This window comes from Eschrichtius robustus, chromosome 15 (genome assembly GCF_028021215.1).
Source record: "Eschrichtius robustus isolate mEscRob2 chromosome 15, mEscRob2.pri, whole genome shotgun sequence".
Lineage (NCBI taxonomy): Eukaryota > Metazoa > Chordata > Mammalia > Artiodactyla > Eschrichtiidae > Eschrichtius > Eschrichtius robustus.
Window position 1 is genome coordinate 47,266,422 of NC_090838.1, and position 17,357 is coordinate 47,283,778.

Here is a 17,357-nt window from a genome sequence, read left to right on the forward strand (position 1 = left end):
GTATTTGTTGAAATGTCATTATTCACAAGAACTGTAGTTCAAGCTCCTTGAGGACAGAGACCACATTTATTGTTCTCGCCCAGTGCCTAGCACAATGTAGGCACTGAACCAATGCATGCTGAGTGAATGAATATGAGAAAGACCCAAGTATTATTACCACTAGCTCATTTTGGTGAACCTAGTGTAATAACTTAATATTTCTTATAATATTCTAATTGGTCTGTGTCTGATTACTGCCAGAAGTTAAAGTGCATTTTGCTGATCAGTCAGCACAACCTTTGACAAGGAAGCTGGAAATGTTGCCTGAAAGTTCCTCCCTCCCACAAAAAGACCTGAAGATTCCTGGCTTTGAACATGCAAACATTGAGGGACCAATAGCAGTAAGTAAAAAATATTACTTTTTAAGAACTATGAGCAAAATGATAAAGTACTAGGAACAAACAATGTAAACTGCCATGCACACTTGGCTTTTGTTGCGGTCTTGAACTCAAACTTCTAATTTAATCAGTCAGTGGGTATCTTGTGCCACTTATGCAGACTTTATTTTAAATAGTTCCTTCTCTTATTTGACCCAGAATTTATCAACACTTGGAACAGAAGAGCTCCGGCAACGAGAACACTATCTGAAGCAGAAGAGAGATAAGTTGATGTCCATGAGAAAGGATATGAGGACTAAGCACATACAAAATTCGGAGCAGAAAGGAAAACCTGCTGGGGAGGTAGAGGTATGGCTAGCTCTAGTAGGTGAAAATTTGCAAATCTACGGGTGGGATTCTCAAAGTCAGCATATGTGCTCTTGTAGATCTATTCATATTAACCTCCCTGTTAGTGTAGCACCTGCTAATAAGTCTTTTCTAGGCAGTGAGATGGTTGTGATAGGAGGATTTTGTGAAGTACAAATGATAGCAGTTTTATGATTCTTTACTTGCCCTGCTCTGAGCACTGAAGGGTCAGCCGTCTGTTTTACCTGAGCCTTTTGAAATATTTTATCATAGAGCAGCATCAGTACCCTAGCCACCACCTCTAAAAGGCTTCCCCAAGAGATTTTTACAAAGAAGAGATTTAGGGAACTCAGTCCACGTGTGGCTTTTTTAAAAAATTTACTGAATGTTCTAATATTTGTTCAAGGCAGTATGTTAGGAATTTTAGAAAATGAACCCATCTTATACTACTGTAGCCAATTTTTTTTCTTTTATTTTTTTTTAAGGAAATGACAGAGAAACCAGAAATGACAGCAGAGGAGAAGCAAACATTACTAAAGAGGAGATTGCTTGCAGAGAAACTTAAAGAAGAAGTTATTAATAAGTAATTTTAAGAACAATTTAGCAAAGCAGTAGTTCAAAATTTCTTAAAAATAAATTATTTAATCCTTAAACAGAGCCTGTTAGTTTCAAATACTTGTGTTTGTAAATGCAAATATAACCTTATTGTTACTATTTTATTACACATTTGAGGTAAAGGGTGGCAGGGAAGGCAGTTACTTATGCTGACCAGTTCAATACAAATTTCTGAATAATGTTCTCTCATGGAGAGAAGGTATAGAAAGCTAACAGTGCATTCATTCATTCATTGTTTGTGCTAAGCATTGTGTTGCATGCTAAGGATACAGTAGCCTAGTAGATCAACAGGGTCCCTGCTTTCATGGGGCCAGTGAAGAGCCAAGTGTTTGTTAGAAGGGAAAAGGGCAGTGTTTTATCATAAACAGGGTCCTGCAGCTGTCAGTATGGCTAGCATACAGACAGAATGAGGGGAGAGAGTTAGCACATGGAATTGGAGATAGGTGGGGTGCTGATTTGCAAGGCTTGTAGGGAATGTGAGGGTTTTAAACATTTCATAGTGGCAGTTGGAAGTCACTGAAAAGCTTTAAAGCAGGGAAGTTTCATGATGAAAATGTTCATTTAAAAAAGATGTGTGGAGACTACTGGGTGAGTTAGAGTAGCTGTGCGTGAGCAGGTATAGGGTAATCAATCTATCTAATGAGAAGAGTGGTTCTCTGGGGCGGTGGTGGACAGATTTTAGCATCCCACATCGAGGCAGGCGCAAACAGGACTTCGAAAATAGACGTGGGGATGTTAAAAATACTCTTGTCGATTACTCTTTCTAGAAGGGTTACCATTAAAACAGATAAAGGAACAACTGCCTGAGCCCGTTGAGCGGAATTCTGCCATGGGTGTAGGTCTTCTGTGTGTGAAGTGATACCGGGTAGTGTTCTGTTGTCCATTTGCTAAAAAATAACCAGAAATAGTAGGAGAGAAACCTTCCTTTCAGAAGCTTCCTGTGTTGTGTCATCCCATAAGCACCCTCTTTTCTAGTAACGGGCCACTCCTAACTTACAATTCCATTTTATCTCCTTAAATCTATTGTTATAAGCTTTTTAAAAGGGATACCAAAATTGCGTTAGTTCCAACTTTCAGCGTGCAGAGAAGACTCAGCATCACTTTATATTTGTCACATTTTCATCACAGATGGACAAGTTGAAAAACTAGTGGTTAAAACACAGAAATTTGTTTCATGTAGCTTTTTATTAAAAATAGTTTTTATATTGCATACATGTTTACAGATATAATTTTAAGAGAACCTCAGGCATACAAATGTGGGCTCTGGCTTGCTTCACTGAGTGAAGATAAAGATAAAAATGTTGATCTGCCTGAGGGTAAGGGTAGTCATTTAAGACAGCAGCTAACGTGTAATCTTAAGTTAGTTATTCTTTCAAGGGATATTTTTAAGTCTTGTTCTCGTATCATCATTGTGGGTGAGCATCTGGACCACGAAAAGTGTTTTCCTGTAATTCAACAAAACATTCACATTTCTGCTGTAAGAAAAGTTTCCTATGATGATTTAAATGATTTAAAAGACTTGTGGCAGTTCTTCAGAAAGGAAAATTAAAGAAACTTCGTAAGATATATAAAGATAATACTTCCTACTGGAACTTAAAATAAAATTACTTAATCAGGAAGAGTCAAGAGTAAATAGGGAAACGCTTTAGGGTTGGGCTTCTTAGATTCCAAGAGGAAATTTAATAAGAGCTAAGAAGAGTGAAGGGGCTTGATAAAATTTGCTTGAAAGAAAATGTATTCATATGGTAACTTTGCTGATCTTAGTTTAAATCCTGAGTCACTTGCCTTTATGAGGTGGAAGGTCTTTTTCAATATATGTACCTTTAATCAAAGAGGTGATAATAGCCCGATGCTGTGATGCTTTGGTGCTGGGACTTTATGTGTCCAAGGCACACCTTCTATGTGCAGTTGACCCTTGTTTGTTTAGAATTCTTTCATTCAGATTGGTGTATGACACAGTGGTCTATAATAAATATCTATGGATAACTTACTGGCTTTAAAAAGATATTGTAAAATGGACACATCTCAAAATGGAGTTTACTTATATTTACAACAAACCAAACAAAAGCAACAAACATAGAATTACAGGGTCACATTTTAATTCCTGAATTTTACAGGTCAGCATTAATATCACCACATGTATACAAATGGTGTAAAACAAGTACAGTGGTATTTTTAATACAAAATAAACATCTGTTTTATGGAAAAACTATACTTCATATCTACACAGACAGCCCATCTTCCAAACAATAGCCAAAATTAAAATTAACTACAAAATCTCCAAAACAGGGGAAACTGCTTCAGTTTAAGCTATTCCAGGAAAAATGGACCCGTAACACATTACAAGGGTGATCTGAAGACTGTAGCTGGAATTACTATTTTTAGTTTTTTGGTTTTTTTCTTCCCAATGCATTAAATTGTAGTTTGGGGGATGTTTTTCTCACTTCAGCATGTCAGATCATAGATGAGCAAACTAACATTAAAATATTTACAGTTAACTTGCTGTTCTAAAAATAAAACCTCTTAACTGTTTGCCTCAGTTTATTATTTTAAATTCATTTACGTACATGGAATGTGCTTTTATTCTTAAAAAAAAAAAAGCAGCTTTCATATTACACCCTTGTTAGTTCTTGGAAAAGCTTCATGTGCTGCATACTCTGACACTGAAGTAACTTCTTGGATCAAAATGGCCTGTAGATATTAAATGCCACTTAATTCAGCACTATTCTTTGTATGTTAGTCTTTATAAATTACACTTTAAAACTTGCCTGCAGCTCTGGAGAGAGACAACTTTATTAACAAAGAAGAAAGTAACTTCAAAGTATCTTCCACAAAAGATTGTACTGGTAGGCAGTTGAAAACATTCTGTTCAATCCACTCCCATTTCTAGAGAAAATCATTTTGGAATACTACTGTACTGATTCTTGGCATCTGTTATCTCTAAAAGTGCTGATTTTAAAGTTATATTAACAAAACTGTCCATTTTGAATCCAGCTTGTTTGTTTTCATCAAAATACACACTGAAAGTTCCTGGTGTAGAAAACTCAACATGTGCTGTAATACAGGGTGTATTTCCCTCTACCTACCAGTAAGGCTGAATTTCTGTTGTAGCTTCAAAGAAATGGTCCCAACAGCTTAACTTCATTATTTATGATAGTTGAACTTGTTTTCCATAAAAATTTCTTTTAAAAAGAGGCAACTGATTAAAAGAACAACATGGCCAGCACCATTATACAAGTAATGTTATTACTGGGTTTGCAACTGAAGTTTTATAACTGTTTCTAAATCAGAAACCCTCCTGGAGCAACCCTGCATTAATATTATTTTATCAACTTTGTCCCTCCCCTAAACCGTCCCACAACCTGAGAGTTTCCTTGCTGAGAAGCTATCTCCCAGGTTCTGGTTACTAACTTTTTTTTTTGACAGCTTGAAAGGCAAACCCCTTAATTACTAGCAAGCGATCAAGTTCCTGGGAAGCCTGTTTTTTTTACAGAACTAAACTCTCCTAGCTGATATACTGAGTGTCTTTTGCTATTCCTCGTATATTTATAAGTTCAAGTGAGAAAGCTTTCTGATTCAGATTTTCAGCTCATTGAACAGTTGCAGCATTTTTGTACAACCACATGCTGAGGGTCCCCAGTAAATATTTTATGAGCCAAGACGAGGTCTTTTCCTGGGAGATGTTTCTTCTTCTTCATCTTCCTCTTCATCATCTGGATAATCCACTAAACCAACCAAACTTCCCTATTGAAGAATAAAAAAAAAATTTAACATATGTAACTTAAAAAAAAAAAAGCTTATTAGTACAAATGTTGTCAGTTTTAAAGGTATTAGAAATCATTTTTCTAAACTAACCACATATATCTGAAACATATATTTGAATTTGATAAAGGAACTGCTTTAAATTATGAACAATTAGTAATAAGTACAACTGGTGGTATTCTTAGTTACCCTCAACTTTTTTATTTGGCTCTTGAGATTTTTAATGATACCTCATAATTCAACTCAGCAAAATTTCACTGTGGAAAAATATCTCCAAACAGTAGGACTCACAAAGAATCATGACATTTGGAGCTAGAAGGACCTTGGAGATGAACTGGTTCATTTCTCTAACCTTAAACTAGAGATGATAGCCAGCCAGTGACAAAAAGTCACCTTTTAGTCTCTGTTCCTCATGTATATATTTCATCACTAAGTACACATCATTGTTTTTTGTTCTGCTTTTTGAAGAATAATTTTAAATGGCTGACGATAATAAACACATGAAATGGTTCCTAAAAACTAATGACTAAAAAATTTAGGGCTCTCTCTCTCTACCCAGAAGAAAAGGATCAGATATTTCAGGTGTTTGGCCTTTTATAAGTAATGGACCCCTTTGCAAATCCTATTAAAGCTCTGGACATTACCCAGACAATTATATGTCCTCAGGTCTGCATTAATTCCATGAAATCTGTACACATACCTTACAGGTTAAGAGAGCTACTGTAAACACTGCATCTAGTTCAAACCCTTAAGACCTCTAGGGGATAAGCAAATACAATTGAAATGAGTCATATTTCAAACCTAAGTAGATTCATACTTAAAGAATCCAGGCATCTGGCATTAACACTTTACCAGAATATAACTGAAACACTAATATTAATCAGCAAAGGGCTCTGAGCAGCTAGAAACAGTTATCAGAAAGTCTGTGAACCAAATAAAACTTATAGTTAAGTGAGAATCTTTCTGCTTCTTTCTCAGCTTAACACACAAATTGTTAAGTTTGATAAGCAAGAAGTAGTGTGGCTAAATTTAAAGCAAAATGTAAAGCACTTGGCACAGTGCTTGGTTATGTAGTTACTAGTCAGTAATTGCTATTAGCTACTATTACTGTTATCATTATTATTTGTTATTTGGTTTCTAAGCCAAACAAGTTGGACGAAAGGAAGTAAAAGACATAATTACAGCATAAAAAAAGGCACCAGTCTGATATTCACACAGCAAATTAAGGAAAGTTTTAATTTTGCTTTTAATCCTATATATCATCATGTACAAACATTTCAGTTCCAAATGGTTAACATTTAAAATAATTTTTGGCATAAGATCAATAAATATTCTGACACTCGGCTACACAATTTAATTTTCAATTTTATCTCTATTATCTATACATATATACACCATAAACAAACTCATATTTAAAAAATCATGTTTACCAAAGAATAAAAATACAAAACATGAAATATTGGAAGAAAAAGGAACTATAAATCCACAGATGCACACTGTGAAGAATTTGATAGGTTCCAGACTTAAACTATAAATGTATTGTTTTTAAACAAATATCAGCCTTCAATGTTAGTACACAAAGTTCTATTTCATTCTTTTAAACTCTAGTATTCCATGGTATGGATACACCACCAAAGTTAAATTCCTTGTTGGACGTTTAGATTGCTTTCCCAGGCATTATATTCTCTTTAAAATTTTTTGTTTCTGACAATATATCAACAAAGACAAAAAAGGAAAGGAGAAAACAGCAGATGAAAGCTGTTAAGGCATTTCTGGAAAAAGAAATCAGAGGCAAAATAACTCAGTTTTAATGGAGAACGAAGTCAAGAAAGAAGGGTTTGCAGGGGGATATAGAAATGAGAAGCAAACTGATTTGTCTTAACCGCAGAAAACACTAGGAAGTAAGGGTACCAAAATACTGGGGAAAGCAGGGAAGATAGTTAACAGTCGAGTCAGTGAAACAGACAACTGAGTCCTCAATTCTACAATTTGTTCCCCTACCACACGCCTACCCCCACTAGGAGATTCCGGCTCCTCTACCACCAACAACCATAAAGGAAAAGCGACAGAAAGGCTCTGCACTTCAGGACTTCAGGCACAGTAAAGGGCAGGGGAAAGGTGCCAGGGTGAAACAGAGTAAATTCTGCATGCCGAGCAGAGACACGCCCACCTCCATTCTAAGCTTTCTTTCCCAACCAGGCTCTCAACAACAGCAGGTGAGCTTATACTCACCAGGTGTAGCAGACTAGCTATGCCTGTAAGAGCTAGGTGGCTCCACAGGGAAAAAAACCCCAAACCATTAACACTCCCTAAAAAGAGCAGGGCATTTGCTCTAGTCTTTTATATGAAGTCCACACCAGTAGGCCCTTCTCATTGTTTTTAACTGCCTTATTTTAAAAATTGAGACATAATTCACATACCGTAAAGTTCACCCCTGTGCAGTGTACAGTTCAGTGGTTTTAGTATATTCCCAAAGTTGTGTGACCATTACCACTAATTCCAGAGTGTTTTCGTCAACAACCACCCCCCCAAACCCCTACCGATTAGTCACTTCCCATTCCTCCCTCCTTCCCAGCTCCTGGCAATCACAAATCTACTTTGTTTCTGAAGATTTGCTTATTTTGGACCAGTTCTTATAAACGGAAGCATACAATATGTGGCCTTTTGTGTTTGGCTTATTTCACTCAGCATAATGTTTTCGGGTTCATCTATGTTGTAGCATGTGTCAGTACTTCATTCCTTTTCCTTTTTACGGCAAAATAATATTCGTCATTATGGATATATCACATTTTGTTTATCTGCTCATCAGATGATGGACATTTGGGTTGTTCCCACTTTTTGGCTATTATGAATGCTGCTGCTATTAATATTCATGTACAAGTTTTAGTGTGGACATATATTTTCAGTTCTCTTGAGTATATACCTAGGAGTGGAATTTAACTTTTTGGGGAACTGCCAGACTGTATTCTAATGCATTTGCACCATTTTATTGATACATTCCCATCAACAATGTATGAGAGTTGCAATTTCTCACCAACACACGTTTTTGTCCATGTGTTTTATTTATAGCTATTTTAGTGGGTGTGAAGTAGAATCTCACTGTGGTTCTGATTTGCATTTTCCTGACTAGTTTGCATTTTCCTGACTAATGATGCTGACCATTTTGTCATGTGCTTATATGGCCCATTTGTATATCTTCTTTGGAGAAATATCTTTTTAAATGCCCATTTTAAAACCAGGTTGCTGTGTTGTGCTGAAGAGTTCTTTATATATTCTGGATACCAGTCCCTTATCAGATATATTTTCTCCCATTCTGTGGACTGCCTTTTCACCGTATGATAGTGTCCTTTGAAGCAAAGAAGTTCTTAATTTTGATGAAGTCTGATTTATCTATTTTTTTCTTTTGTAACACTTGTGCTTTTTGTGTTATACCCAAGAAATCACTGCCTAGGGGAATTCCCTGGTGGTCCAGTGGTTAGGACTCTGTGCTTCCACTGCAGGGGGTACAGGTTCGATCCATGGCTGGGGAACCAAGATCCCGCAAGCCGTGGGGTGAATAAAAACAAAAAGAAAAAAAAAACACTGCATAATTTGAGGACATGAATATTTACGCCTGTAGTTTTTTCTAAGTGTTTTATCCTTTTAATTCTTATATTTAAATCTTTTATCTACTTTAAGTTCTGTAACACGGTGAGGGGCAGGGTCCAACTTCATTCTTTTGAATGCAGATATCCAAGTTGTCCTAACACCATTTGTTGAAAAGATGATTCTTTACCTCAGTGAATTGTCTTGGCAGTCTTGTTGAAAAGTCTGCCTTACTTTTTTTTGTTTGTTTGTTTGTTTGGTGCTGTGAGCCTAGCAGATGAATTTATTTTATATTTTTGCTGCATAAATAGATTAGCACCTCACTGAGGCACTTCTCCTCAAGGCTTTCTTTTTTTTTTAACTTTTTATTTTTATTTTGTATTGGAGTATAGTTGATTAACAATGTTGATTAACAGGTGTACAGCAAAGTGATTCAGTTATACATATACATATGTATAACTGAGTTCCCTGTGCTATACTGTAGGTTCTTGTTGGTTATCCATTTTAAATACAGCAGTGTGCACATGTCAATCCCAAACTACCTTACTTTTTAATATGAAAGAAAATCCAAGCATCACCAGACACTTGAGAAACATTTCTAATATGAAAGAAGAGATCAAAACAAATGATGTAACAATAACAAAAACCTATGAAGAAACAATGACTCTTTATGAACTAAAACTGACAAATTTTAAGTTAGGAAACTTAACATAATTCATCATATTAACAAATCTAAGGGGACAGAATTCAAGAATTATCCTTGACTCCAGTGGTCCCCAACCTTTTTGGCACTAAGGACCGGTTTTGTGGAAGACAACTTTTCCATGGTTTGGATGCGGGGGAGGGATGGTTCAGGCTGTAACGTGAGTGATGGGGAGCAGCAGATGAAGCTTTGCTTGCTCGCCTGCCACTCACCTTCAGCTATGCGGCCTGGTTCCTAACAGGCCTGGGGGTTGGGGACCCCTGCTCTACTCAATGAAATAAAGAATACATAGATGGGACTTCCCAGGCAGTCCAGCAGTTAAGACTCCATGCTCCCAATGCACGGGGCTTCGATTTGATCCTTGGTCAGGGAACCAGATCCTGCATGCTGCAACTAAGAGCCTACATGCTGCAACTAAAGGTTCCGTATGCTGCAACTAAAAGATCCTGCATGCCGCAACAAAGATCCCGAGTGCCACAGCCAAATAAATTAAAAAAAAAAAAAAAAAAAAAAGAATACATAGATCTTCCTTAAACATGATTAAAAATTTTTAATCATCAGTAAAGGTGATAGTTTTTATATCTTCTAATTTTTGATATCATGTAATTTTTATATAAACATGAGTAAAATTTCGTTTTAATCACCAGCAAAAGTGATAGCTTTTATATCTTCTGATTTTTATAGCTTTAATTTCTTTATCTCACCTAATTGCACTGGCCAATACCCCAGAACAATGGTTAAATAACAGCAGTGATAGTGGCCTCCTGTCTTGTTCCTGACTTTGGTATGAATGCTTCTAATATTTCTTCCTTAAGGATAAAGCTAGCTTTTGGTATCAGCCATATATATATCATGTTAAGAAATTATCCATTTATTCCTATTTTACTGAGCATTTATATGTGATAACACTTGTCAAAACTGTAAATGCACATTCTCTATAGAAATACACATGTATGTGAAATGTTGTATGTAAAAGGTCACATATGCATCCATACTTCGGAATTCTATGGAGGAAGTTCTTTTATGTCCTGATATGGAACGCTCATCCAGATAAGCTTGTCATGTGAAAAAGCAAGATGCAGTGTTTTCTTTTTCTGTGAATCTGTAGCAAAAGAAGTGTTTATTTTAGCACCCGCTAATGGCTTCTCATTCTGATTTTGTAAGTATTTTTCTTCAAGGAAAATGTGCATATATTTTACAGCTCTACAGCTGAAGTAATATTCTGTGTCTCTATAACATTCATATTTTTTAAAAATATCTTTTAATTGCACTAGTAGGGACTTCCCTGGTGGCACAGTGGTTAAGGAATCCACCTGCCAATGCAGGGGACACGGGTTCGATCCCTGGTCCAGGAAGATCCCACATGCTGCAGAGCAACTAAGCCTGTGTGCCACAACTACTGAGCCTGCGCTCTAGAGCCCGTGAGCCACAACTACTGAGCCCATGTGCTGCAACTACTGAAGCCCGTGCGCTCTAGGGCCCTCGTGCCGCAACTACTGAGCCTACATGCTGCAACTACTGAAGCCCACGTGCTGCAACTACTGAAGCCCATGCACGTAGATAGAGCCCATGCTCTGCAACAAGAGAAGCCACTGCAATGAGAAGCCCGTGCACTGCAATGAAGAGTAGCCCCCACTCGCCACAACTAGAGAAAGACCACATGCAGCAACAAAGACCCAATGCAGCCAAAAATAATAAATTTCATTAGTAGCTACTGTTTTGCTGGGCTTGAAAACTATAAAATTTTCAAAGAATGTGATTTTTAAAAAATATATTAGAGCTTTAGGATGCCTCCCAAAGGAAAACAGACAAATTATCACCTGATCTATTTAATTTTAAGAACCAATCAATTCGACTGTAGCAATCAACAATGATGGTGACGAAAATTATAAGACGTTGATGAAAGAAACTGAAGACGACACAAACCGATGGAAAGATACACTGTGTTCTTTCCATGAAAGAATGAAAGAATCAATGTTGTTAAAATGACCATACCACCCAAGGCAAACTATAAATTCAGTGCATTCCCTATCAAATTACCAACAGCATTTTTCACAGAACTAGAACAAAAAATTTAAAAATTTGTATGGAAACACAAAAGACCCCAAATAGTCAAAGCAATACTGAGAAAGAAGAACGGGGATGGAGGAATCAGGCTCCTTGACTTTAGACTGTACTACAAAGCTAAGTCATCAAAACAGTATGGTACTGGCACAAAAAACAGACATATAGATGAATGGAAAAAGATACAAAGCCCAGAAATAAACCCATGCACTTATGGTCAATTAATCTACGACAAAGGAGGCAAGAATATACAATGGAAAGACAGTCTCCTCAACAAGTGGTGCTGGGAAAACTGGACAGCTACATGTAAAAGAATGAAATTAGAACATTCTCTAACACCATATACAAAAATAAACTTGAAATGGATTAAAGATCTAAATGTAAACCAGATACTATAAAACTCCTAAAGGAAAACATAGGCAGAACAATCTTTGACATAAATTGTAGCAATATTTTTTTGGATCAGTCTCCTAAAGCAAAGGAAATAAAGGCAAAAATAAAAAAATGGGACCTAATTAAACTTAAAAAGCTTTTGCAAAGCAAAAACGAAAAGACAACTTACTGAATGGGAAAAAGATTTGCAAATGATAGGACCAATAAGGGGTTAATATCCAAAATATATAAACAGTTCAAACAACTCAACATCAAAGAAACAAACCCAATAAAAAAATGGGCAGAGGATCTAAACAGACACTTCTCCAAAGAAGACATACAGATGGCCAACAGGCACATGAAAAGATGCTCAACATCACTAATTATTATAGAAATGCAAATCAAAACTACAATGAGGTAACATCTGACACTGGTCAGAATGGCCATCATCAGAAAGTCTACATTATAATAAATGCTGGAGAGGATGTGGAGAAAAAGGAACCATCCTACAGTGTTGGTGGGAATGTAAATTGGTGCAGCCACTATGGAGAACAGTATGGAGGTTCCTTAAAAAACTAAAAATAGAACTACCATATGACCCAGCAATTCCACTACTGGGCATATACCCTGAGAAAACCATAATTCAAAAAGAGTCATGTACCACAATGTTCACTGCAGCACTATTTACAATAGCCAGGACATGGAAGCAACCTAACTGTCCGTCGACAGATGACTGGATAAAGAACACGTGATAAATATACACAATGGAGTAATACTCGGCCATAAAAAAGAATGAAATAATGCCATCGGAGGCAACATGGATGGACCTAGAGATTATCATACTAAGTGAAGTAAGTCAGAAAGAGAAAAACAAACATCATGATATTGCTTGTAAGTGGAATCTAAAACAAAAATGATACAAATGAACTTATTTATAAAACAGAAATAGACTAACAGACATAGAAAAGAAACTTATGGTTACCAAAGGGAAAAAGGGTGGGGGGGGGGAAAACGGATAAATTAGGAGTTTGGGATTAACAAATACACAATACTATATATAAAACAGATAACCAACAAGGACCTACTATATAGCACAGGGAACTATATTCAACATCTTGTAATAACCTATAATGGAAAAGGATCTAAAAAAAGAATCTATCTAATCTATCTAGCTCTGAATCACTTTGCTGGACACCTGAAAAGCAATGATGGTGAAAATGGCTAAAGGGCCATTGGTGATAAAGAACTTGCCTTCACTTAGAAATGTGGTCAGTTTGTTGAAAAAGGTTGAGAGCCAGTATAACTAGTGCTTTACTCTGTGAGCTCCTATCTTGCTTAATATCAAACTTTTGTGATAGTCTTGAGTGACTGAGCAATTAATTTGTTTTCCAAGAACAATCGCTATTTTTCTATCTGTTCCCCAAAAGATGTAGAACAAATGTATTCAGCAATCTGCTGTTAGTGTCAAAAAAGGTGAAATATGTGTTTGTGTTCGCACTTGATTTTGCTTGTTCATAAATAAAAAATTATCTGGAAGGACAGTAAATTAAAAACTCAGGGAAATAACCCAGAAAATAGAACAAAAAAATGAGTAATAGGAGAGAAAAATTGTGAAAATTATAAGGCCCAATATCCAAACAATAAGCTATAGTGAAAGAGCATAAAATGTCCCAAAACTAAAGGTCATGGCTGTTTAGCTGAGAATGCCCCAAGTATGTCATCCTGAAATTTCAGAATACAGGGATAAAACCCCAAATGCTTCCAAGAAGAATCAAAGAAAATCACACACACACAATCAGGAATAAGAATGTCTCTGGATTTCTTGGCAGCAATAACTTCAAACTTTTGAAAGAAAATTACTTCTAATTTGGCTCTACATTCAGTTAAATTGTCAATCAAGTATGAGGATACAATAAAGACATCTTCATACATGCAAGGTCTCAAACTTTATCTCTCATGGAATTCTTTTCTCAGGAAACAGAGAGGGTATGCTCCAACAAAATGAGATGGAAAATCAAGAAAGAGAACAGAGACCTGAGATCCAGGGAACAATCAACATAAAAAAAGAAGAAAGGCAAAAGGAAGTATTAGGGTGATGGCAGAGGCAGCCTTAAGACATCAGCTGAGCAACAAGTCTGGAGAGGAACCAATCTAGGCTGGGACAAGATGGGAGACTGCAAGAGAGATGTCTCCAAAGGGGAGACTATGTGGAAACTAACCTGAGAGGTTATTTACTCTATAAAAAGAGAAAAGTTATAAAGAAAAACACAGTATAGAAACAAAGCAGGGAAAAAACAAAGAAAAAAGCAGGAAAAAAATTAATGAATAAAGAATATTTATGTTATTATAGCTATAATATTATCAAATATTGTTTTAACCAAAAATTGTGATACAGAGAGTAATAAGGGTGAGGATATGGTACGGAGTGGTAAAACAATATGGCAGTATTAGCATATTATTTAGAAATAGAAGAAAGAGCTAGAAGACTTCCAAGCTTTCGCTGCGGAGAAGAAAAGAGGACTTTTTTTTTCAATACTTTTAATGCTATTTTTCTTTTAAATGTAAGTGCATATATTACATTGATTAAAAAAAAAAAAAAAGAAAAGCTAGTATATATTGAGAATGTGCCAAATAGTGTTCTAAGCTCTTTACATTTATTAAATAATTAAACCTTCACAACAAACCTATAAAGGAGGTGCTGTCTTATCCCTGTTTAAAATGAGAAAACTAAGGCCCAGAGAGATTAAATAATTTACTCAAGGTCACACACATAGAAAGAGGCACAGCCAAGATTTGAACCCAAGCAATATAACTCCACAGCAAATATTCTTAATATAGTGTCATAATATTACACTAAATTTGTCTTATCAAAAAATGAAAATTTAAAAATTCTTGTTCAATAACATAAACTGTGTTTCACAAACAGGAGAATCCTATTGAAAATGCTACTTCTGTGATCTTTAGTCAAGAGCCCACCTTGCTACAATACTGAAGAAAGATTCTACATTTTTGTAAAATAAATAAACTCAGACTTATATTCTGTGTTCAAAACAAGAAGCATCACTTCACTTAGGTTTTCTACTATGGCCTTCTCTTGGCCTTCTAGCCTTATACTAACAGTTGTCCTTTATTTATGCCTTTTTATTTTAAGCCACTCCTTTTTGGGGAAAAGGACATATTACATATAATAATAATGTAAATGAAAGAAAAAAGTTTTATATACAATGTAAACTTGTTTACATAAAAAAAGTAACCAATGGGAAATACATTTGCTATGTGAATGACAAAAAGGTTAATATTCTTAACCAAAGACTCACTCATATTAAAAAGACATAAACCAATTTTTAAAAAGGCAAGACTATGAACAGACAATTAACAGAAGAGCAAAGTCAAAAGGCTAATATTCAACCTTACTAGTAACAAATGACACAATTGGGAACAAGATATATACTGTCTCCTCTACCTAACTGGTAAAGATTAAAAATCATTATAATAACAGTGCCAAAGCTGCAGTGAACCAAGCATACTCGTACAATGCTTACGGTAACATTAACTCGTATAGCCTTTCTGGAGAGGAATTTGACAATATGGGTGAGAACATTGTTCTACTCATCTATCCAAGAAAATAACTTAAAATGCAACAATGCCAGTAGTCAGTGAAATATCAGAATCAACTTATGTGCTCCAAAATATTGGTGGGGGGAGGGGATGCTTACAAATACTATGATACAGCTAAATCAAATGAAATTCTACAGTCCTCAACAATGTTTTAATAACAGAGAAAAATTCTCATAATGAATGAAAGCAGGATACAAAACTGTGCTTATACAGAGACTGTAATTATGTGTCAGATAAACCCATATACCTAAAGAAAAATCAATCAAATGTTAGCAGTCATGTTCTCTGATGACAATGTGTGCAACTTTTTTTCTTCTTTGAGATTATTTTTATTATCCAAATTTTCTTCAGGAAACATGAAATAATTCTACAGATGAAAAAAGCGAAGTTTGTGTGTAGAGCAGTTTCACATACCTTGGTGGCTGTTACTGATGTAGCCAAGTTTGTAGTTTTGGAAGAGGATCCATTAGAACTTGCTGGTGGTGTCTGAGCCACTACAGATTTACTGTTTGTACTGTTTGTTCCATTAGCAGCACTGGTGGAGTGGGAGAAAGTAAATTTGAAGCCACCAGAAGATGTCCTTTTGGGAAGGTTTTCCTTGTCTTCACTTTCCTTTGCTAAAGCAAATGTAAAAATTTGAATCTTTATCAGTAAATATTGCTAAGTCAAAGCATCTGAAAAGAACAATAATTTAAAAACTTATAAAACAGTGCCTTTGCTTTTTTGTAAGAGCTAAGAGGGTAGAGCATGATGTGTACAATGATAAGTCTTTATTAGCTGAAGTCTTAGAAATCGCAGGATTAGAAAGAAACTTCAGAATCATATAACAGATCAGCCACCGTATGCTAGAATTCTACACTGCTATATCTAGGACTCTTCCAAGGACTCTAGCTGTCTGACTCTTCCTTTCATTGTCTCTCTGCAGCTTCCACTCACTGACTCTACACTTCCATACTCATTGTGAAAACCTAATAATCTCTCCCACAAGTCAATAACATTCCAAATGCCTAAAGAAAATGATTAGGATCATGTTTATCAGTCATTTATTTCCTGAATATTCCAGGTTCCTTTATCTGTTTCCTTTATGACAAAGGTATCTACTATCCTTTAACATCTGGCTGCCACTATTTTTGATTATGTTTCTTAACTGGATGCTACTTCAACTATGGCCTCACTGCCTCTTTTGACAGTACTCAGGGCAGTGCCTGTAATGAGTAAAGGTAGAAGAATTTGGCTACCAAAAGGTACCTATTCCTTAGGACATTTTAATAGGCTATTGTGATCCCCAGGCTGAAATAAATAGAACTTATGGCAGTAATGAGTGGAAAATGAGTGAGGCTGGTAGCAACAGTTTCAAGGAAAATGTAATAAATTAATGTAACACTAACTAATGAGAAATGCCTTTAGAAAATCACACACTGAAAATCACAAACTAGGGACCTCCCTGGTGGCACAGTGGTTAAGAATCCACCTGCCAATGCAGGGGACACGGGTTCGAGCCCTGGTCCGGGAAGATCCCACATGCCGCGGAGCAACTAAGCCCGTGTGCCACAACTACTGAGCCTGTGCTCTAGAGCCTGCGAACCACAACTACTGAGCCCACATGCCACAACTACTGAAGCCCATGCACCTAGAGCCCTTGCTCCGCAACAAGAGAAGCCATCGCAGTGAGAAGCCCACACACCACAACAAAGAGTAGCCCCCGCTCACCACATCTAGAGAGAGCCCACGCGCAGCAACGAAGACCCAACGCAGCCAAAAGTAAGTAAATAAATAAATAAATATATTAAAAAAAAGGAAAGAAAATCACAAACTTATATATAAGTCTAGGAAATGCTTTTGCCTTTCAAGATATAAATTTTTTGAAACATTTAAATGATAGAATTAAAGTGATTGGTTCTTCTGAAAAACACTAG

General features: G+C 36.1%; 2 protein-coding genes across 2 annotated transcripts in view; one reads left to right on the plus strand and one right to left on the minus strand.

The window, feature by feature from the left end:
* The window catches only part of CFAP36 (cilia and flagella associated protein 36), a 32,695-nt gene extending 31,320 nt beyond the window's left edge, over positions 1 to 1,375 (plus strand). The window contains exons 8-10 of the mRNA XM_068565129.1: positions 241 to 380; positions 576 to 725; positions 1,208 to 1,375. Coding sequence (XP_068421230.1) covers positions 241 to 380; positions 576 to 725; positions 1,208 to 1,309 — 392 coding nt within the window. The 3' untranslated portion in view covers positions 1,310 to 1,375. The remainder of the gene's footprint in view (positions 1 to 240; positions 381 to 575; positions 726 to 1,207) is intronic.
* A 2,044-nt stretch (positions 1,376 to 3,419) lies between these two features.
* The window catches only part of PPP4R3B (protein phosphatase 4 regulatory subunit 3B), a 67,498-nt gene continuing 53,560 nt past the window's right edge, over positions 3,420 to 17,357 (minus strand). The window contains exons 15-16 of the mRNA XM_068565128.1: positions 15,856 to 16,058; positions 3,420 to 5,081 (exon numbers count right to left, since the gene is read on the minus strand). Coding sequence (XP_068421229.1) covers positions 4,986 to 5,081; positions 15,856 to 16,058 — 299 coding nt within the window. The 3' untranslated portion in view covers positions 3,420 to 4,985. The remainder of the gene's footprint in view (positions 5,082 to 15,855; positions 16,059 to 17,357) is intronic.